This window comes from Ornithodoros turicata, chromosome 2 (genome assembly GCF_037126465.1).
Source record: "Ornithodoros turicata isolate Travis chromosome 2, ASM3712646v1, whole genome shotgun sequence".
In the NCBI taxonomy this organism is placed as follows: domain Eukaryota; kingdom Metazoa; phylum Arthropoda; class Arachnida; order Ixodida; family Argasidae; genus Ornithodoros; species Ornithodoros turicata.
In genome coordinates, this window is record NC_088202.1 from 41,349,753 (window position 1) to 41,373,807 (window position 24,055).

Consider the following 24,055-nt stretch of genomic DNA (forward strand, 5'->3'; position numbering starts at 1 on the left):
TACAACAACGGAGGTCATCAATGGGCACCTACGCCACCAAGCGTGTCACACGGTTCACCCCCTGGCACACTTAGTTGTAACCCGACCTAACCCGACCTAACTCAGGCTTTGACACAGCGGTCAGAAACCTCCGGCAACAGATCCCAAATGGATACAAGAGAGACAGGCAGCAAAACACACCTCCTTGAAGAGAGCCTGCGCCACCTCAAGCATGCAGCACTATCACTGGCATTACCACAAGAGCAACATGCCTCCTAAAGTTGTTAGGCAGCTTGCACTGGAGCTGGTCACCGAGATAGGAGACTGTAATACTCCCGGGCATACTGACGGTTCCGTGGCCATGGATGGGGCTTCCTCGGCCGTCTATGATCTGCGTAATGCCGGGACTTTACAGAGCAAGCAAAGCCACAAGTCTTCGTCCATGGCTGCGGAACTTCACGGGATATTGTCGACGTTGAAGTACATGGCTACCAGGGGTGGGCAGTAATAGTAATACTTTGTATTATAATACTATTATTGTAATACTTTTGAGTATTTGTATTATGTATTATAATACTCATTTTTGAAATGTATTTGTATCTGTATTATAATACACAAAATCGAAGTATTACATGTATTGTAATACTTTTGAAGGTGTAATACCTTCCCAGAGGTCATATGTAAGACCTCCTAGGTGTCACCAGTGCACTTTATGAGTGATTTTTCGTGTCCCACAAACATTTGGACACCAACAAGGTCCCTATTATTCCTTTGCTTCAAACTATCCGAAAGGGAGTGACCTCAGTGTCAGAGGTTACTGGGGGCTTCCTCGCATTCCTTCCATTTCAGCGTCCGTAAAGATGAGTCATCGCATTACAAGCCCTTTGTGGTATGAAAGAGTGCGTCCAGTCCAGGCACCCCTGTACGGGTTTGCACTACGGTCAGTTACACACTTTTGAACGGCCCACATTTTATCGTCCAGGGTGGACGAAATGAAGGCTCTTCCACACTGAGAGCAAGCTGTTCACTGTGATCGAATTGACCAGCGCTATCTCATCATATTCGGAAAAGGCATGCCCTATAGAGGACTACCCTTTGAGAATATGCTAAACATGTAAGCACCTGAAATAACACGTCATTGGAGAATGACTGGCTCGATAAGTAATGCGCAAATTATATAGATTTCTGATTTTCTATTCCTTTCTTTCTCCCCAAGTTACGTATCAATGTATTACTAGCATTACTCGTGTAATACACAGAAGTATTAGTATTATGTATTATAATACCTCAGAATCAAAGTATTACGTATTAGTATTATAATAACGATTTCTAGGAAGTATTATGTATTAGTATTATAATACAAAATATGGGTATTACTGCCCATCCCTGATGGCTACACCGGCCGCAAACGTGGGTTCTCTTTACTGACACCTGATCTGCCATCCAAAAACTAAACTCAAACAAGGAGACCACCAATGACGCCACGCGAAGGAAAATTACCAAGGCATACGGTAAACTCAGACGAGACGGACATCAGGTATACATCCAGTGGACCGCAGCCATTGCAAGATCCCTGGAAACGACAAGGCGGACGGGGCTGCAAAAGAAGCCCAGTTCCTGACATGAAGAGAAAACATACCACTGACCAAAGACGGCATCATTTATTTATTTATTTATTTTTGACTGTTCTGACCTTGTGTGACTCTTCGTATCTGAGTCTAGTGTGTGTTTTCTGAATCGTCTACGTGGTGTGGAGTAGCCGGCTTCCACGTTAGTGGTGCGAATTTTCTCAATTCTTTTTTTTCTTTTTCATTCCCTCACTTACTCACATCAAAAGGGCAGGAAAGCGAACGGCAGATATGGAGATGAAGAAGCTCCTGGACAATCTACAGTGGAGAGTCCCCAGGCTTGTCGCCCTCGATGATCCATATAAGTACACAGGCTGTGGGGACACGAGCCGAACTGACTCAGCACTCATTCATCGAGACCGACTTCGTACTGCTTCCACAAGAGCTTACAGGTATAAGCTAAACTTGATCGACGACCCTACATGTAGACAATGCCACACAAGCGAAGACGCCATCTACTACAGCACTGCACGAAATATGAGGATGAGAGAAAGATCACCAAAAAGCGTCTCTCCAGCTTGACAGCTGGCCACTTAGCATTTCAAAGATTCTAGGTGCATGGTCTACAGACGACAAATGCCGCAAGGCGGCAGGTTACCTGCTACAAGAAAGACACGTGTGCTTCCGCGCATCTTCATTTCCCTGTGTCTGTGATTTTATGTGTGTGTGTGCGCGCGCGCGCGCGTGTGTGTGATTTTTTTACGTCCGGGTGAACCCTTTTTTTTTTTAGAGTGGCAAGCCAAATATTGGCAGACGTCTCTCAACATTGAGAAGAAGAAGAAGAGCCCTTGAAAAAATCCAGAAGAGCTTTTTGGACGAGTTTCCAACGATGGAGGTTGCCACGAGCATAGGCAATCTCCTCGAGTTGGGCTCAGATGGGCCGGTGGGAAGCACAGCCTGCTGCAGCCCGCGTCTTGCATCCGATGTGGCTGGGCAGTCCGTAGTAACGTGCTCCACCGTTTCTGTTTCCCCGCAGTGTGGACATTCAGGGCTCGGGGTATGACCGAGCTTGAAGACGTGGGCGCATGTGCTGGCACTTCGGGAACGGGTGCGAAGAAGGAGGGAAGCCTCGGCCCCGGCGAGGCCACCAGTTGCACAGAGTACGCTGTACTCTGTGCACAAAGGGGCGATGCAGATCCGTCTCTCGTTGATGTTGATGTTGATGAAGAAAAATACTAGGGAGAGGTTGAATTCGTCACACGACAAACTCGGCTACTCTCATAAACAACCCTCCCCCCCAAAAAAAGTAAAAAAAATAATGGAAAAGAGAACCCCCCACCTCCACTTTCGCGATAACTATCAGCCAAAGGCCAAAATCAACGGTTCACGTAGCGCATAATGAATTACATGGTCCTAATAGACTGACTCCAACGCGCACCTCTGAATAAATGTCACAAGCACTGACAAGGCAGCATCCCCCTTGTCAGGTGGCCAAGGACACAGCACTTTTACGAGGTCAAAGGTGTGGTTGTCCAGTCGGTCAAGAGCAGATTTCATGGTAGCCCTTTGAGGTGCGCATCTAGAACAGTGCACGTGAACGTGCTCAGTGTCCTCCACGGTTGCACAAAGTGTACAGTTCGATGAATCTGCCTTCCCAATTATATGGAGGAATTGGCGCCCGTATGGCACGTTCAGACGGAACTTGTGCAAGAGCGTCTGGATAGGCCGAGGTAACGTGGACGGAACTCTAAATTTCAGATCCGGGTCAACTTGATGGAGCAACGAGGAACTCCCGTCGCCTTGTAGCCATTGCTGTCTAGTCATAGCCTGTGTAAGAGACCTCAATATGTCTTGCACATTGGCTTTGGAGTACGGCACCAGATCCGTCTCTCGTATGCTTGTCAGTGTGTGTCTCGCCAGTATTTCCATTCTTCATGCTTACGGTGAGATGACGAAGCGCTGAGTGCGGCCCTTTGACTTGCGCTTTTCCAATTTCGCGCATTTTACACCGGTTTCCATGGCAATAGGAAGCATACTCTGTGGCAGAATAAGGCAAATCCACAATGCGCTTCCTCGTTGTAGAGAAAACACAAAATTTCAGAGTTCAATACGGGAAATTCGGCTTTGCGCGATGAAAAGCTCAAATAAATTTCTTGTAATATATGGCAAATATCCCTATAAACAAACAGGGTTGGTTCCATACTTTTGCAAATATCTTTTCACAAGTGGCATAGCCAGGGTGGGAGTTTCGGGGGTTCAAACCGCGCTCCCGCCGAAATGGTACCTTTGGTAGTGGATTTGAGAGAGGGAAACGAGGGTGAAATCCTTCTACCCCATGTAAAGTCGGCATGAAACACCTCCCGAAATATTTGTCCGGCTACGTCACTGTCTGAAATGTTCTGCATATCATTGTATATTTTTTCCTGTACTTCTCTAGAAACCAAAGTTCTCCTCAACAATTTGAGCGGAGCTGCAACACCCGGGACGTTGACTGCCATCATGGGTCCATCTGGAGCGGGAAAGACGACCTTGTTGAACCTTCTAACAGGACACTAGTAAGTTTGGCTCGTATTAAATCTCGTGTCTTCGGAATCCTACCAAAGTTATGTTACTGAAATCTTCTTGTTTCGCTCTGCATTCCTGCAAAATATTTTGGCTCTACGTGACGCGAAAGCTAGGGAAAGTTATTTTTTTTATTTTTGAGAACTGTGACGACATGTTAGGCTCCGACGGAGCGCCCGGCTCTCATCTGGCAACATTGTTGCCTTTTGCGCCTTCCGGGGGGCCGAACTTTTGCACTCCGTTAGCGGAGCACCACGCGACATATCCTCTGATCGCTCCGACCTGCAAGAAACACAAAGGAGGGCGAAGACACCTCTCCCATTTCCCCCTCTTTCGATCTGCGTCACGTGATTTTTCCAACACGTGACCCTCCCCGGATGACGGCGTCGTTGCTAGGAGTTGAGTGCCCTCTCCACAACATGAAATAATTCCAATTTCTGGGCTTATGATTACATCACCTGCTCCTCGCGTCATCGAAACATTGGCGAGGCTCAGCAGCTCTTCAAAAATTGACAGAAATGCACAACGTGCATAAAAAGGGTTGAATTTCGCGAATAGGATCTTTGAGGCAACTTTTTTTTTTTCGCGAACTAAATAAAATAAACGCTGTTTTCTGAGTCCGGAGAGGCACTTTAACAAACCACTTATGGCAAACTTTTAATAATACATATTCTTATTAAAATTGCTTAAGAGCTATACTTTTGCATTAGTCGGTACATACAGCCTCATGATAGCAAAGCGCAGGGAAGCTTTTTTCTTTTATTTGGCTTTCGGTGTCCGTTAATTGGAAAACACACATTGACACGTGTAACACCTAGTCGGAAAATACCTTTCGTGAAGAACTAACATTGCGCAAGCAAAGTAAGAAGGGAAGAACGAACAATTCACTTTTGTACCATTCACTCGAAGCGTTAAGTTATTTCAACGCGCTATTTTTTAAACATGCTGTGCACTAGAGCACTGCACGGGCCCGGAATTACCCGAAAGCACGAGCCCGGCCAGGCCCGTGGGCCGGGCCGGGCCGGGCTTGGCGTTTTTTAGGCGGGCCTGGGCCCGGCTCGGGCTTCAGCCACCGGGCCCGGGCCGGGTACGGGCTTGACAACGCCAGACATAGTCGGGCACGTACGCGAACATATTTCACTTCGCGAGACTGGACGGCTGAATTTTCGCGTTACTTTTTTTTCCCCATTGGGTATGGGATATCAGGTATTCTCATTTGAGAACGATCACTTTTTTACACGTGATCACGCTCATTTCGTGAATGGGTCTGGATTTCAAGCGTGCACTCACACACATTTGGGGACGATTGGTGTGGGGTCCTGCACGAGCGTCAATTAGGTTAGGTGTTGGGACATATTTCGTTCTCGTGAGGGTCTTGCACGAGGGTTAGCGAGGTTAAGTGTTCTGACATATTTCGTTTTTATGAGAGATCGGCAAGAGGGTCGCTTAGGTAAGGTGTTCGAATATATTTCGTTCGCGTGAGAGTTCAAGAAAGAGGAACTAACACCGGAGCATGTGCAATAGAGCGGAGATGAGTCTCTCTTGAACCGCAATGTATATACGCCCACGCGCCGCTGCGCGCTGCGTTCCCAAGCAAGCAACCACCAAGCACAGAGCGGCTTGCCGGCAGGGAAACTAGAGAAACACAGCCGCTGCTGCGTTCGAGTGTACCACCTGACCCTCCACCTATTAGCTGCGTCCCTTTCCTTGCTGCGTTGTGCTCTTTAGTAAATCTAAATACGCCTCCGAACCTCGAGAACAAATAGAGCAGAGGCGGGCTTGGACCGGGCCTGAGCATGTAAACAGTCGGGTGCGGGCTGGGCCAGGGCCGGTGTAGTCGGGCCCGGGCTGGAAATATATAGAAGATGTCGGGCCCGGGCCGGGTACGGGCCGTAGCAGCCGGGCCTGGGCCGGGCACGGGCCTGAAAATTAGGCCCATGCAGTGCTCTACTGTGCACTAACGGAGCCTCCCGGTTTTATTTGAATGCAAGATGCCTTTTGCCGCCTAACTTTAGACCGGTTGTGACACAGATTTTAATGGGTCTGTTTCTCGACCGTGAAAAACACGGACGAGAAACAGACCCATTAAAATCCAGCCATTCCGAGATAAAATGGGGACTTCGCAAATAATCGCATCGGCAAACAACCGTGTGTCCATAATACATGTCGTAAAAAAAGTTTCAAGCGAGACGCCTTGCGGCGATTCTCCAGTGATGTCCAGCCCAATGCTGCTTTTAAATCTGATGATCTGACATCCTGAGAGTAATTGTTCGTAACAACCCTTGCAGCTTGATTTTGTAGCCTTTCTATTTTCTTCCGAAGACCAATACCAGATGGGCCCCATACTGCGCTGATAAAAATAGGAGAGGAGGAATGAAGAAGAGCGTGTTCATTGACGTAGGACCGCGTCAAGGATAGAGGCCTTACAAAATAGGTGATACGCCAGTTTCTGCTGTTTCTGTAGAATTGTAATGTATGTAAGAATTTAAGGTATGACTCTCAGACCTTCATACCGCGTCATCTTTGTCTGCCTTTGAGAAATGTTGCAAGCAGGGAACATTTTTAATTGCGCTCTTTTGTCGACACACAGGCAAAAATATAACTTGTACATATAAAAATACATGTGAAAATATAAGATAAATAGAAATATTGTAATATACATAGTACGACCGCTAAGGGAGCAACAGCAATACGTATGTACTTGAAACAGAGAGGTAACTAAATTCCAACTTCCTGATGTATTTGAAGAGCGGGAGTGACGAAAGGTGCATCCAAAGGTGCATCCAAAGGCGGTGTGGTTCCCGAGAAACACGTGCAAGGAACGGACATGCAATAATTTTCACGGGGTAGTTTGGTCTGTGAAAATCGCTTAGAATAGGGCGTTGCGGAAATTTGCCGTCGCGAACACTCCACTCACGAGGAAACACGGCAGTGGGTATGGCATACACGAACCCGAATGGAGGCTATGAAAAGTGAAAAAAAGAAAAGATAGGGACACCTCTCGAACACTGTGAGCACACGGATGATCAGCGAGAGAGAAAAAAAGAGCGGTCCCAACACGAACGCATTTCACGGACGCGCAAAACGTCACGTTACTGTGAAACCTGCCTTAGGGACAATATACCTCTACTCGAGAAACGTCATCATGACGTTGGTAGACAGACTGAAACCGAAACAAATCGGAAGGGGAGAGTTGGGTTCCACGAATGGGCACTAGTTCGCTGCCTCCTACTGAAAGGAAAGTAGGACCGAAGGTTGCGTTCCTTTCAGGGACCATCGTAATCCCCGGCTCAACACCATGGCTTTCGGGCGCGACCTTGTTCGCCCCTAGCTTTGAGCGTAGTTCAACTCTACCAAATTGGTGGCGCTGTCGAACACTGTGACGTCATTTGTTTACAAACAGGGGGAGAGGTATATTCTCACTTGGCGACGTCTGACGCGACGTCGTGAGCGGGCGAAAGAAATAGACGCGCATTTTCGGCGCTGGGAGCGGAGAGACGTCGAGCCCAAAAAATAAATAAATAAATGAATGAATAAAAATTGCCAAGCCCGAACTTTTTGACGACGTCGGCGAGAGCTGTCGAGAACGATATAGTGGCGACCAATAAGGTGACACAGAAAGTCCAGGCCTCCTGATTTTTCGTCTGCTTTGGATGACGAAATGCCACTGTGGTGGGAACATGAAAATCGTGCGCTGTGACGGGGTGGCGGAAATGCGCCTCTACTTCCGCCGCCCAGTCAAGACGTCGCGTCGGACGTCGCCAAGTGAGAACTGGCCCTAAGCCAAACGCATGCTCTATCAGTCGCCAATCTAAAAAATGTTTGTCGACTCGAAGCTATGGGGTGATTTTTGTACTTCTCCTTCCTTCTTTTAATGCCATTTGCAAACGGCAGCAGGCGTGCGATAGGTAAAAAAAAACAACAAAAAAAAAACAGAAAACGTGCTTAGCAAGGGACCTTGATACAGTTGATTTTATCGCAAGCTGGCCTTGTGGCGTTGTGAGGTGATGGGTTTACAACGGAAACAAGGATGAGCCATCTGTGACTGCGTAGCAATCTTTATGATCTTTAATGAAAACGGCATGGGATCGCGGGGTAGCTGCGGGAGGGAGGGACTGTAACGCGCTGTAACAACAAGGGTGTTCCATATACAGGGTGTTTCACTTATGAGTGAAATCTCCTAATTATTAAAAAAAAAGTACTGAAGATAAAAATTAGAAGCCTTCTACGTCATACTTGTGAAGGTTTTTGCCGCCCAAACAGGTGGTTTCCATCAGTGTACCTCATTAATTTGTCTAATTAGCTTAATTGAACTTAGAAAAATTCCCAGGGAAAGAGCACTTTTTTTGTGCTAATTAGAAAGCCCATGGCAACAATTCCCCCATTTCAGTCACAATTACAGGATCTTTCACGATCTTTCCACAAAAATGCGACACCCGAAAACTTCTCATCTCTGCAAGCGCGCTTTCGGATTTCGCGGCGCCAGGACTATCGTCTCGGCTCGAAGACACTCCAACTGCGCATGGAAACAGCATGAGAAAACAGAAGAAAAAAGGGAGTGCCGCGACCGGATGCAATCACGTATTTTGCCTTCACAAGCTTGTCTGTTCGCAGCCATGAGTTAATGATAATCACCGAAGTCGGCTGTCCTCCTGGATATTTTTGTTTAATCCCTTCTCTATTTCACATAAAAAGTACACGTAAAGCATATGAAAAAAATGTAACAGTTAAAGAAGGTGCTAAGTTTGCCTCCCGTCTTCCCCGATGCACAGCTGGCATCTGTACAATTCATGATTTGCGGCCATCCGCAGTTCCTCTTGTGAAATCGCACGACAGAAGTCGGCTATTCTCCCCTGTAGTTCCTCTGGCGTTGCAGACTCGCTTTGGTAAATCGCGTCTTTAATGCGGTCCCACAGATAGAAGTCCAAGGGCGTCAAATGTGGTGACCTCGCAGGCCAAGGCACAGGGCCGTGACAACCGATCCATATTTGTCTCGGAATTGCCCTACGAGAAATGCTCTTGCCCCACTATATGCATGTGGTGGGGCACCGTCGTGCTGAAACCACATCGTGGAACGCTTCTGTAAAGGCAGATCATCGAGAAAATTCAGCACAACTTTTGTGAGGATCTTTTGCACGTACTTCTGGCTGTTCTCACTGTAGAAGTGAGGGCCAACGATTACACCATCGAAGATTTCAATCCACACGTTGAACGATCATTGCACCTGGTGCACCGGGTTTTCAGTGCTCCAATAGTGCGCATTGTGTAGGTTCACCTGCGCATCGCGTGCAAAATGAGCCTCATCGATCCACAATACGCGCTCACAGAAGGTGTACTGTTCTTACTGCATATTTAATATCCAATTGCAGAGGTCCACCCGCTTGGCAAAGTCACCTTGGTTTAGTGCCTGATGAAGACTCAGGTGGATAGGGTGAAACTTCGCAAGGTGGAAGATGCGCCACGCTGTTGAAGCACCAACGCCAACTTCACTGGCAATGCGTCGGACGCTGGCATGTGGGTCCGTTGAAACTGTCGCAAGAACGGGTGCCGCATGACGACTTTGCCGGCGCCGATGTGAGGGTCGATTTGTAAAGGATCCCGTTTCTCTGAGCTGGTTATGCACCCGTCAGATTGTACGCGCTCCTGGGGGGTGCAAGGTATATATAAACAGGTAGCGAAACTCCCATAGGGCCCTGCGTCTTCAGATGGCACCATGATAGAGACTGTCAGCGCCATCCATCCGTTGCGCGGACTACTACTCTTGTAAATAGATGACGTCACATATGACGTCAGCAGCATGAATAATAAGTAGTGAATAATTAGCCCAGGTACGTTTGCATTCGCGTACTTCGTTTGCGTTGTATACCCTTCCCGTTTTCCTTACGGAACCATAAGAGAAGGATAAATCACATCAGGTTTAATGGCACATATCAGTTTGAAATACATAGATATCACAGGTTTTGACGAAGGGTACCTGATAACCAGAAATAAACAGAAAGTTTCACTTAATGTCCATTCCTAACCTAGACCTACACGTACACCTAGTGATTAGCTAATTGTATTTTTTTCAACGAGTGGTCATAATGGGTCTGTTGCAAAAAACATGACATCGTCGGTGCACAGCTGATTCGCTAACACTCACGCTAGCATGGCCGGTCTTGCCATGACGAAACCTCTTTTTTCTCGGGGCCAGCAACACGGGATGCATAGCACTCATATGTTCACACGTGTTAATCGTGGCCTACAGCTTCGAAATGTGAATGTCGCTTCCTGTTTAATCCAAAAAGTGTACGAACTCCGCATTAGAATGCACGGGTACACGGCACGGATAAAAGAATGCACGCACAAACGAGCGTACTGCTACACATGCGCAGTGGAGCAGGATACGGAAACGTACTCAGGTGGTAGATGATTTCGTATATGTGTACTAGTGGTGCAATAGATAGCTTTTCCTATACTTGAATTATGAATAAACTATTAGTTTACACAAGACCCATGCCCGCGTCGTAAATATTTTTTGTTTACACCGTACCTGTGCTACCAACACCCAGGATCGCTCGAGTAACGGAGATGACAGTGTTGCCGTGTCAGATTTGACTTTTTCCTCGCTTTCGCTACCTGGGTAAATTTACCTTGGGGGGTGTTCGCTTTCAAATCGTTCTCTGTACAAAACGGCAGCTACATTTGGATTCATGTCCACCGCTCCAAGCGCCAGTATCATATTCGTTTTTTCTTCGATTGAATAACGGAACCCGGACATCGCGAACTCACACACTGCGGGCTGGCACATACTACATTCCCGAAAATCGCGCCGTGATCAAAAGGGAAACGTCAGTCTTCGAGACAGAAAGAATGAAAACAGCCAGCCAGAAACAAAACAGCCACAACAGGACCGAGATGTTCCAAGCTGTTCTTGTCCTCACTTTTATCGTCTGTCTTTTGTTTTCTGATAAACAGAGTTCATCTCGACAGATTAACCAATATTCTACCAATCAAAAAACAAGGAACAATCACGAGGAACGACAGAGGAACGACAAACGAGGAACGACAGAGGAACCAATCAAAAAACGAGGCAGCATAAAGTCCCAATACTTGGCGGGGCAATTTGGCCGAGCGAGCGCCTTGACGAGCGACGGTTTTTCGGGCAGTTTTTACGTGTTTTCGGGTGTCAAATTTTTGTGAAAAGATCGTGAAAGATCCTGTAATTGTGACTGAAATGGGGTGTTGTGGCCATGGGCTTTCTAATTAGCGCAAAAAAAAACGTTACCTTCCCTTGGGAGTTTTTTTAGTTCAATTAAGGTAATTAGTCGAATTAATGAGGTACACTGATAGAAACCACCTGTTTGGGCGGCAAAAACCTTCACAAATATGACGCAGAAGGTTTCTAATTTCTATCTCAAATACTTTTTCTTTTTCATAATTAGGGGTCACTCTTAAAGGGACTATGAAATTTCCCGAACCCCCATACTTTTTTTCGATGGAAACTGTTCTTCCCGCAGCAAAAATAATATGCCACAAATTTTTCCGGACGAAATCGCTCCACTCTGCGAGGAGCGCGCGCTGGAAATGTCTCTTCCGCGTTCCTCCTCTCCCGCGCATATTTCCCTGCCGATGGTGCAACTGTACGGACCGCACTTCGGTTCCCCGTTACGTCACTGGTGTTGCACAATGGCAAGTAATGCCGCGAGCTCGCGCTGTGGCTGCCGCCACTGCCGAAATCTGCCGATCACGCGAAAGCTGCTGTCATGGAGATTTCCACTCCCGATGAACGCATACGCGGGATCCTACGGCGCATGCTCCTGGCGGGAATTCTAGGCTCGGCAACACGTCACGATGACGTGTTGCTGAGCGGGCCGTGGTCGCGTCAAGTTGCCCGTTGTGTCTCCGCTCGGCAGCTCGCCACGGCGCGGCGCTAGCTGTCCTCCCTTCGCCGCTCCGTTTAAATTCGCTCCCGAGAAATCCGCTCGCGCGACGAAAGTAAAATTTCGGTTCTAGACTCAGAAAAATGTCTTCTTTCAAACGAAACGAAGAAAAAAATCGTTTCATAGTCCCTTTAAGTGAAACACCCTGTATACACTTCCTAGAGCCTGTACATATGCCTATACCCCTGTACACAGCCTAGAGCATAGGGCCAGGTAAAGAGCTATCAGCTGTCACGGTATTTTTCCCACCCTGTGTGGGACACGCTTCATCGTATTCAAACTCGTCGTCGCGTACCCATGGCTGGTAGGTTTTCGATTAGCGCAATGCCGAAGTGAAACGGTAAAGATCTTATTAGACAGGCAACCGCATGTATTTTTTTTTCTATTTCCTTCACTTCGCATGGCCCTCTCTATGCCTAGAATTTGTAGTGGCGTCTTTCTAGACACACCTGATTTTCAGAACGTTTGCGATACTATTGACCTTGTCGCGTTACTCTCAAACCACTAGTCCCCGTGCGCTCCTTCCCAGCGACGACACAACAGGGGTGGACTGCCAAAATCGCTCTTCCCATTGGGATGAATTCTGGTGGCCGCCGTCTTTAATGAGTATGCCTGACGATAACGTAACATTCCATATAACTAGTGATCCGGTAAACATCTGAGTAGCGTATCAACGTTTGAAAGATAAAGGAAAAAGAAGATTGCTTGCTTCCGCGTGCGATATGCCTAGTTGTTCACGTGAGGCGTGATGGCCGATGCGATATCTGTTCTACACCGCCCAAGCAGCACAATGTACTGAAAGTCGAGTGCAATAGGGGTGCCCAAGGAGGACAATGTACTGAAAGTCCAGTGCAATAGGGGTGGACGGGTAGGTGGAAGAACTTGAACAGACTCGTGACGCTAAAGAACATTGATAAGACACATACCGTCCACCCCTAATGCACTCGACTTTCAGTACATTGTGCTGCTTGGGTGGACGGTATGTGTCTCATCAATGTTGTTTAGTTTCATGAGTCTGTCCAAGGCCTTCCACCTACCCGTCCACCCCTATTGCACTCGACTTTCAGTACATTGTGCTGCTTGGGCGGTTAACGAGCGAGAGAAAATGAACTCGCACAAAATGAACACGAACAGACACGAAAATTTACGAAAATATACACACGGGAAAATGGAGGAGCTCAGCCAATGGCAGTCCACACGTGCACAGTTCCTGTGACTACCACAGGGTAGCAGCACTAACGGCGGCGCCCATTTCTTGAATCGCGTTTTTGTGTATATGTGCCGTGTCATACCGGCTCACCCGCCATCGGCCCACTTCTTTTCTCGTTGTCGTTTTCAATGGAATAGCAAGTCGACCTTGTGTCTGACTGACCTTCCTTTTTCTCTTCCTTTTTCTTTTCTCGAATTAACATATACCTCCTCTCACCCGCAGTACGATAAGACACGACAGCGTTTCGTGATGCTTTCGGATGAAAGTGATAGTGATGTTGATGATGCTACTGATGATTATGATGATGATGATAGGAACAAGGGAAAACGGGAACGTGATCTGCGGCAAGGTCGGTCGTACTGGCTTGCCCGGTACACTTTTTGCTAATACGCATTGAAACAAAGTATGAAAAGAATGTAGAAAGGAGGAGGAAAGTTGCAAAATGAGAAGGTGAAAGTTCATTCGATGAGAATCATCAGGAGAGAACACAGTGACTGCATGCACTCAAGTAGGGAATGTCACAAAATGTCTGTCAATTTGTTTGCGTCTTGTCAGTGAGTGTATGCCAGTATATAGTGCTTGCAGCACAGCCCTTTGCTGTTGTTGGCGAACAACCCCAGATTTTAACGATATTGAAATGTTGAGCGTCTTTAGGAGTCAAAGTTGCTTCCAGTCGTCGGCTGTCTACATACTTGGGCATACGATGAGAATATGTTCAACATCTTCTGCTTCAACGCATTCGCTGAGTTCGGGGAAGTAGACTTTCCAGGCTTGCATAACGGTCGAGCGCTGCGAGGCATATTCTGTTAAACAGTAGTCGCAGGCGCGGCAATACGGGAGACAAGCAGTCGAGACGTGTGTCAACGTTGCCACAGAAGCCTTTAATGGCGCAGAGAAGAATGAACAGTGCATGCCACGCGAGACGCGATGGCACACAGAAGAAATGCCGAACAAACACAAAAACAAAACCTAATGCCCCAAACAGCACACAACATATTGCGCATATCGAACATATTCAACGTAGCCTATGTGGGGGAGACACATTTTACCGTGGAGGGGGCGAATGTACGCAGAACCGGAGCTCAGGGTCAACTTTGTGCAGAAGCGAAGTCCGTGAAACTACAGGTAACCAAGAGGCGTTGCACATTTGCTGCCTCAGTGCAGTGATCATTCATTTTCTGCCGGCTTTAGTGTATAGTACATGGACTTTATTTGTACTATATAGTCCAGAAATCCATTTAAAGTGCATGTCATGCCACTTTTGCGACAGCAGGGTTATACGTAAAGTACACGCAACTTCCAACCGATCTGTCGTTGCCGTGACCTCGCTCCGATAAGTGCTCGACTGGCGGCGAATATTGCAATCAGTACCGGGTCTGACCCATGTGCTTTCGAGGGGTTCTAGAATGTTGACATGCTGTTGCTTGTTGTCAACACGTGTGATTCTGAGTCGACAAAAACAAGCTTCCGTGGCATAGTGGTTAGAATGATCGCGTTCCACGCCGAGACTGGAAGGTGACACGGGTTCGAATCCTATCACCGGCGCGTGCTGTCTGAGGTTTCCCGTGGGTTTTCCGAAGACTTTCCAGACACAGTTCCCCCTGAAGTCGGCCCAGGACGCATACTAATCCCCCTGTCCCCCACTCCTTCCTGCTGTCCTCTCTCCATCTGAGCACGTCTGTACGCCGCTCATAGCCGCAGTTGTTTCGCTGCGCTAACACGGAATTTAAAAAAAAGACTCGACGAAAAACTAAATTTGGCTCAATCTTCGGGACGAGATTGTAACGTGTCTATTACTGAGCTGCGATAAATCGCCAAGAGCTTGCGATAAATCGCTGTTTGATGTGAGGTAATGATAATTGATGAAGTCCGGACTTCACAAATTCGTTGTGAGGTCCCAAGCAGCACAATGTACTGAAAGTCGAGTGCAGTAGGGGTGGACGGGTAGGTGGAAGGCCTTGAACAGACTCGTGAAACTAAATAACATTGATCAGACACATACAGTCCACCCCTATTGCACTCGACTTTCAGTACATTGTGCTGCTTGGGTAGTTTCAAGAGTCTGTTCAAGGTCTTCCACCTACCCGTTCACACCTATTGCACTTGACTTTCAGTACATTGTGCTGCTTGGGGTACTTCGTTGTGGGGTATCGGTATGTGATATGCTAGCATCTGGCTAATGACTGAGCGACGGATCCTGAGCATTGCTCCAGGAGAGGTCACCCATCGGGACCAACATATTCAGCTGCTCTCAAAGTGATGTGTAAAACAATTGTACCAGACGGTGCAGCGCAGCAACTAAAGACATTCGGGCAAATTATGTGCACTCCTTATAATCCTGGTGACCACGCTTTGCCATTACCACGAGATAACTTGAGGCCTGTAGTAGAATACAGGTTGTGGGGATGGTTATGTGTGGGAGATGCGCAGCATAGTGGAGGCCAAAATTCCCTATGGTTCTATAGCAGAACGCATTTCAACCTTTTCTAGTCGGGCCTCAAGTGGTCCGGTTGAAATGTCAGTACCACGTCACCGTCGTGATGCCAACACGCAGATAAAGCTGTCACAATAACGCGAACAAGGCTTCCGTTTGTCTCACCAGCGGTAAAATAAAAGTTACTCTTTTGCACTTTTATCGTGTATCCACACTAGCGGCATCCTCACGAAATATTCTAAAGGAAAAAAGAAAAAAAAAGACACGAGAAAAAAGGAAAGCCTTATGACGGGGCGGCAGTTGCGTCGCGTATTTTGTTGTGAATTCGCAGCGGGGCCAGAATATCGGGAGCAGCTCTCTGCGTACATAGCAGACGACACCACTGGCCCCGTCGTCTGCTACGAAATACCCTGTGGCTGAGCCGCAGTGATTTCACATTGTTTTAGAAGAACACGAAGAGTACTCGTTGAACACTCGTGCTCGTGTGGCAGGCGAAAGCTATGACATTTTGCGGATCTTCCGCTGGAGTATTCCGGGGAATGGTTGCCCTTGTGGATACACGATTACTGTTTTCTCGTATGACTACTACTACGTTCCCAAGCTAAAAAAAAAAGAACAATCAATTATACACTACAAACAACTTTGTTTCAAGTGACAAAGGATACGATGGAGAGGTCCAGATAAACGGCAACGTAAGGGTTCGCAGTCTCTTTAACAAGCAGAGCTGCTACGTCATGCAGGATGATCACCTGTTGCCATCACTCACTGTGCATGAAGCACTGACAATGAGTGCTCAGCTACGCATGCCCACACTTACCAAAGAGGAGCAAATGGCCAAGGTTTGTACTTCACAAGATCACAAGAACTTGCTACGCGGACCTGTTCCACTAAAGTGTTTCGTTGACACGTAGGTTGAAAAGTTAATCAAGGAATGGAGTCTCTGGGACTGCCAGCATACTCGGACATGCAAAATATCAGGTGGTCAAAGGAAGAGATTGGCTATTGCTCAGGAACTGGTCAACAACCCTCCTGTCATATTCCTCGACGAACCGACCAGGTATATGGCAAAACAGGATTTGTAATCCAGAAAGCCTAGACACATAACAACCCTATAGTCCTATTTTAAGGGTCTCGACAATATGACACGCGTTGACATAACTTCGTTCATCCGTAGCGGCCTGGACTCTATTAGCAGCCTCATGTGCGTGTCTGCATTGAAAAGACTGGCACAGGAAGGACACACAGTTATCTGCTCCGTCCATTCTCCGAGTGCCAAAATATTTTCGTATTTCGACAACGTAAGTACACACTCTTAAAACAGAGGGGGGGGGGGGGCGTAACGGGGGTACAGAACTTCACCGCGTAACACGTCGAAGGCCAACCATTGCGCAGAATGATGTCATTATCATTCCTGATTTTTGAATGAAAAGCGCGGGGCGTACGCCTTTGCATGACACTCAGCATAACTGTATAAGCTTCACTAAAAGGCGTACTCCTCCCGTTTCCAGCAAGTCAGAGGAGAGAACGATCTCATTCGGGATGATAGCTGGTTCTCATCCTGTTACACCCCTGTCACACGGGCAGTCTTCAATGATAATTGAAACCAACTGTCATTGAACAAGCGCGTAGCGCCACCAAGCGTATAACGTATCGACATCTCAAAGTGCATTATATCGAATGATCCCTTACAGGTTGACACGTTATACGCTTGGTGGCGCCACGCACATGTTCAATGCTGATTGATTTCAATTATCATTGAAGACTGCGCGGGTGACAGGGGTATTATGCGGTGAAGTTATGTTAGAATGCGGGGCGTGAAGTAAGCATGATCCCTTACAGGTTGACACGTTATTCGCTTGGTGGCTCCACGCACATGTTCAAGGCTGATTGATTTCAATTATCATTTAAGACTGCGCGCGTGACAGGGGGGTTATGAGGTGAAGTTATGTTCAGCATCCACCCTTGAACAGGGCGGCAGGTCCGACCTGTGGCTTATTCCCAGTGATATCTGTGGCAATGTGGTCATGTGGCATTTTCGACCGTTGCAGCTATACATGCTCTCCAGAGGAAACTGCATATACAATGGAAAGGTGAAAGACCTCCTAGGGTTCCTGTCTCGGTTCGACATGCATTGTCCACAGTATCATAATCCTGCTGACTACAGTAAGTAACCACAACGGATCGAGAACGATCTCATGGATTACTCTGACCCTCTGACGCAGCATTTCAAGTTACCTTCAGCACACCAGCATGAAACAAAGTAGCAATAGTCGAACTGAATAGAATATTTATATCACTCGTTGACCAACCAATTGTGCATAACATGACAGAAACTTGTTGTATGTTGTTGTATACGGGAACTTGCTGCTCTGAAGTTGGCGATAGTGTCATGCTACCTAAAGCTTGAGTGAATTGCAAAAACGAGAAGAGCGCTACGGGTACAATGAACCGGAGCCCTGAACGGGGCCCTGAAAGAGGAGTTATCAGATGATTGAACTATATTAAGCCTGAAGGAGAACTGTTGCCCATTTCTATGATACTCAGAAAGGAAGATGAAAGAGGGGACACAGTCTGAAGAAAAAGTATCCACACCTACATAGAACACGCGAGCAGTACAATGTTTCCTCTTGAAATGCATAATCCATATGCTGCACGTGAAACGAAATTGAGATTTTTTTTGTCCTACTAACAAACAAAGAAACTGAGATCAGTGCGTACCACCTTCTTCAGTTTCATTGTGATCTAGAACACCGTCCGTCGCTTGTATTGCACCAAAATGCTTTTCACGATGAAGTAAATGATAACACACATAATACTAACGTGCTATTTTATCGCATTTTTCGCAGTCTGTGAAATCGCAGCGGGAGAGTACTGCGATCTCACAGTCCTGTTAGCCAAAAATTTCACGCTACCAGTCCTTGACAGCGCCACAAAGAGCACAGACGGGGGAATAACCGTATATGGAGGCAAAGTTATGAGCACTCAGGTAAGTCGAAAGCTTCTAATAACCTTTGAGCCAGCGTTTGTAGTACACCTTACTTCCATAAGTTTGCTAGCCAATCTTCATTGCTCGATACATTTTTCTAAGCAAAGTACAGCCGCCGACTCAGCACAAAACGTCTGGAGAAGCCGGCACAACGTAGAGTTTGGCCGACCTATCCATATTTTTCTTTCCTTAACGAAACCAAGCCACTGACATAACGTTTTGGCTGCCACAGCGTCTTCAAAAGGAGATAAACGAAACTAAAGTATTCGCTGCGATAGAAACATCAATGAATGCTAAAAGCATGCGAACTTCTTCAGGAGTTTTGCGACAATGATCAGTACGCATGCATGTCCAGCATCTTGACATTTAACTTCATGACCATAATTATAAAGCTTCTGCCTTTTACACCGTAGTGTACTTCCTCCACCAATGTCCATTTACTGTCCACTAACCACGTACGGAAGAAGCGCTATTCGTTTTTGCTATTGAATATGTAGCGTCTTGCACTACGTCTATCCGAAGACAAAACGCAAGGACCGAATTTCCGAATTGTCTTGGAAGCAGACTTGAACGTATTTGGAGTATTGTATTCAATATACTGAATTTTAAATACAAATTTGCGGTATTATGGTACATCTACTCAATACTTTTTGTTTTGTGTATTTGTACTCTATTTAAAATACATCTTATGGTATTTTCTACTCGATACTCTAATTACATATTTTGGATCTCCCTCTCAAACTTTCTGTGTCTGGTCTTTTCATTATCTTGTTTGTTCAGTGGAAATTTCCTGAGTCCCTCGGACTTGAGCCGGATAGTGACTCTAGAACCGGACATTGGCCCTTCTTGGAAGTCTCCATTTAGTGATATGTGTACCCCCGTGTATACTAATCCTTGGCCAGCGAGGGTTCTATTATGTGTGCCCCGACGCGGTGACGCCGAATTCTGACCTCGCCGAGCAGGGACCTGCTAGAAGTTTGCTTTGTTCAGGTCACACATATACTTAGTGGACTTATGTGGTATCCCTTTGTGATATTTTTGGGACTCGCGTTTAGATGACTCCTATCACACAGCGGCGGCTAGCGTAGTGTGCGGGGTTTAGGCGATTCATGTGACATAGCGGCGACTTGCCGCATTGACCAGTGACCGTTAACTTTTTGTGTTCAAGGATAAATAGTATCTTAATTGTATTTCAAATACGTTTTTAAGTATTTTGTACTCTATTTTAATTACTTTAACTTTCATGTATTTATAATCTATCTTAATTACATTCTAACGTTAGTATTTATTATCTTATCTTAAATACATTTTTGAGTATCTTGTACATGTCGCTTGGAGGAAGCCGATGTCTAATGTCCATTTTCTTTCTTTATTTATTTATTTATTTCTGGAATAGCAAGCCGACGTCTCGTTTGACTGACCTTTCCCCCGTTTTTTGTTCCTTTTCGTCTAATAAATATATCCCCCCCTTCAGTAGCGCAAGCCCGTGCATGCAAGCACGGCATGGTCATTTTGAGGAAAGCTGTAAGCGGTATATTACTACGCCTTTTACTGTATAAACCCAGTCCTTTGACTTGGTTGTCATCCCGTACTGGACACCGACTCAGAATAGAATAGAAATAGAAAGAAAAAAATGGAAACCGACTCCGACCGACTGACTCATTTTTATCAGGGTCTTCTATTTATACGAAGCTGACGTTGAACGGGTTCCAGAACAGCTGAATTTGGTCCCTGGACACCTTCACTTTATGGTGATCGTTGCTGCATTGTGCACTCTTGCAGGAGACAGTGACAGCGAGCCGCAAGTACGCATTCAAGGTAGACAAATTCAACCAATTCCTCGTGTTGCTAAAGCGATGCTGGCTGACGCTTACAAGGAATCAGGTATGTAGATTGTAAAAGTCGACTATACAAGCGCTAATGTGAATTCGCCCAATATATGCTCGACGGCACTGATAAGGCTAACGCTCGAACTGTAGATGATCAATGTAGGTCCATGCTCTTACGTATTTTTGTACGTTTTTTAACGCACCTTCGTTTTAACCACTCGGTATCATGCGCTCTGAATAAGAGTGCAACTCTTTCATAATTGTCTATACACATGTGCGGGACCTGGAGGCGCCACGGAATATACTTTGTGCACTCGACAGAGGGCGGTCTAAGTATCCGATTCCGGCGGAACGCCTCTCACCGACAACGACGTACGCCAAGAAATGCCCCGGCAGGCGAACCTCCAAGATCTCTTCTGTGGTACTGTGCGCATGGGTTGGTTTTGGCGCGCGACAAGAGCGGTTCGCGGAAGACCCGCTAGGCCGTGACGTGACTAGGATACAGGACCATCGCTCGTTTGCAAAGTAACATCTGTCGAGCAACAGGATCGGGGCAAAACGCTCCGACATGTGTCGAGGCATTGATCAAACGGTGGTGGTTCTGAAAGAGCTCGCCGTTGGCGGCCTCACAGAGATGGGCAGCGGTACGACTAAAACGCTCTGGGGGAGTGAGCGTCCTCGGCCGACTTCTAAGGAAACTGTGCCCGCATAGAGGATGTCCCAGAAAACGTGTAATTGAATTATAATAACAAATCTATTCCACCTAGAACCATGCAGTCAACGGCATTTGTTCTTACTGGGTTTTTGCCACCTCCTGATGTGAATGTCGTGTAACGTACGTTTAACGTACGTATTTTGCGAGCTTAAGTCGGAAATTTGCCAAGTATAGGTCACTTTTTTACCCCACCAATGTGAAGCGCGTGTCTAATATACTCAAATTAATGATAATTGACAGGGATATTCAGGAGCTATCCCATCGTAAAAAATCGTCGACCATCATGCTCTACGGATCCCCCACAGAACAGCGCACGATGAATTTTTCAGCGCAATCTTTGTCAGTCCGACGAAAGAAAGTTGGAAACCCAGCCCACCACGGCATCACAGAAAGAGATAACACAAGGCCAATTACTCACACCTTTGCGAGACCACTCTCTTACGAAAGGGCCGTGTTGAAGGTCAGTGGCCCACAAAGCCTTAGGGTACATTTATGCTGCAGCATCGCTGCTCGCTGCTCGCTGCAGCTTCAAGCACATCGCTGCTCGCATAACCGCTAGGGTGCGTTTACCCTGCAGATTGCTCAAGATGCTGCTCGCTTTCGCTATATCAGTCGCCTAGCAGCGTTCACTGTGGAAGGATGGAAACGAGGAAAAGTGGGAAGGAGGAAACCGACTTCATCACAACCAATCGCAGGTCGGATTTCAAGACGCCAGTCATCAATGATACCAGGAAGACAAACATGTTTACATTCCTAGGTGCAGCGAGCAGAGCGGCAAGCAGCGGCGAGGATAAGCGAGCAGCCAGGCTGCAGGGTAAATGCACCAACAGAAAGCTCTGTGTTTGACCTGTCATCGCCAGAAGTCAGGTAGTCCCCGGGCATGTTCAAACATGTTTGGCAGCATTGTTGTGGCGATGATCATGGCGTGCATCTTTGGCAAGCAGCGATGCTGCAGCATGAACGCGCCCACAGAGATACATGTGTTTGTTTCGTCATCGCCAAACAGCGATGTGCCATGTGCCAGCAGCGATGCTGCAGCATAAATGTACCCTTAGAGTACATTTATGCTGCAGCATCGCTGCTCGCTGCTCGCTGCAGCTTCAAGCACATCGCTGCTCGCATAACCGCTAGGGTGCGTTTACCCTGCAGATTGCTCAAGATGCTGCTCGCTTTCGCTATATCAGTCGCCTAGCAGCGTTCACTGTGGAAGGATGGAAACGAGGAAAAGTGGGAAGGAGGAAACCGACTTCATCACAACCAATCGCAGGTCGGATTTCAAGACGCCAGTCATCAATGACACCAGGAAGACAAACATGTTTACATTCCTAGGTGCAGCGAGCAGAGCGGCAAGCAGCGGCGAGGATAAGCGAGCAGCCAGGCTGCAGGGTAAATGCACCAACAGAAAGCTCTGTGTTTGACCTGTCATCGCCAGAAGTCAGGTAGTCCCCGGGCATGTTCAAACATGTTTGGCAGCATTGTTGTGGCGATGATCATGGCGTGCATCTTTGGCAAGCAGCGATGCTGCAGCATGAACGCGCCCACAGAGATACATGTGTTTGTTTCGTCATCGCCAAACAGCGATGTGCCATGTGCCAGCAGCGATGCTGCAGCATAAATGTACCCTTACTCGCCCGGTGCAGTCACTTCTTCACCGATTTCCCGATTAAACGTCCCGTACGAGAGTCAGTTTCTCCACAAAATTGGGAGGGTCAACTCTACGAACTGCTTAACGTGCGCCGTTGCGGAGGACACAGAACACATCCTTATCCATTGTAAGATTTGCCACCCAACGGTCATCATTGAAGGCCGCTCTCGACCGACTGGACGGTAGACCTTTTGACATTGCAAAGCTGTTAGGTGTCTGGCCCTTCAGCAAGAAGGATGTAGCTCTGACTGCACTTGTGAGAAGAACGAACTTCATTGCATAGTGTCCTTTGGAATCCGTTTATCAGGTTCTGTGCACTGTCGATGTGTGATGTTGTGATGGTTGCTGCTGTACCCTATCTTTGTTGTAACTATTGCGCTGTCGTTGATGTTGCGCGCGTGTTTAATTATGGCCCCGATATTACGTTTTGTTGGGTGCCTCCGTTAAGACACGTTTATTTTCTGTTTTTAATATTTTATTTGTTTTCTGTTTCTTTTTTGTTTTTTTAGCTGCAGAATTGGTCGGGTGCCGAATTCAATTTGTCCATACCTTTTTCAAAGTTTATTTACCAACGTTTCTTACATTTGTTCTTCTCTTTTTCCTTTTAGGTTGCCACGCCGCTACGGTTCGCCGCATATGTTGGTTTTGCCGCTATGATGTGTGTTATATTTTACGATATGGGGAGAAAGGCGTCAACCATGTTCAACAATCTAACACTGATATTCGTCTGCAGCTGTATTGTCATATTCCAGTCCCTCATGCCTACATTAATTATTTGTAAGTAGAGCTATGCTTTTTAGAGGCTGTCTTGTGTTTCAGTTTTTTTTTTGGACGGTCTACTTTGGATGATTGTTGATACTACGGCCTTACTTATGTGTCAAAAGACTGCCGTCATTAATGCTGTCCATATGGACTTTTTTAACGTGTTACTTTCTCAAAGACACGACCATGGGTACGTTGGGCACGGACGCTTTAGGCATGGGCATCGTGTGAGGTATTCCAGGCTAACTTCGCGGAACCACCAAGGAGCACTTTTCTGAACTACCATACAGTTTACATATGCCATAGTAATGTGCGCAATTCCGTGTTGTGTTCAAGTACGCTATGCGCGACGGCAGGAGAGATTATGTTGCAACATATCCGCATTTTCTTTCTCTTTCTAATCTAATCTAACGTAAGATCATGTTGTCACTGTTATCTGAAAA

At 46.8% G+C, this 24,055-nt stretch overlaps 1 protein-coding gene across 1 annotated transcript in view; it reads left to right on the forward strand.

The window, feature by feature from the left end:
- The window catches only part of LOC135385324 (ATP-binding cassette sub-family G member 4-like), a 44,627-nt gene that overhangs the window by 16,414 nt on the left and 4,158 nt on the right, over positions 1–24,055 (forward strand). The window contains exons 3-10 of the mRNA XM_064614579.1: positions 3,985–4,102; positions 16,328–16,514; positions 16,587–16,732; positions 16,850–16,973; positions 17,724–17,838; positions 18,522–18,661; positions 20,444–20,545; positions 23,459–23,627. Of these exons, the coding sequence (XP_064470649.1) occupies positions 3,985–4,102; positions 16,328–16,514; positions 16,587–16,732; positions 16,850–16,973; positions 17,724–17,838; positions 18,522–18,661; positions 20,444–20,545; positions 23,459–23,627 (1,101 nt within the window). The remainder of the gene's footprint in view (positions 1–3,984; positions 4,103–16,327; positions 16,515–16,586; positions 16,733–16,849; positions 16,974–17,723; positions 17,839–18,521; positions 18,662–20,443; positions 20,546–23,458; positions 23,628–24,055) is intronic.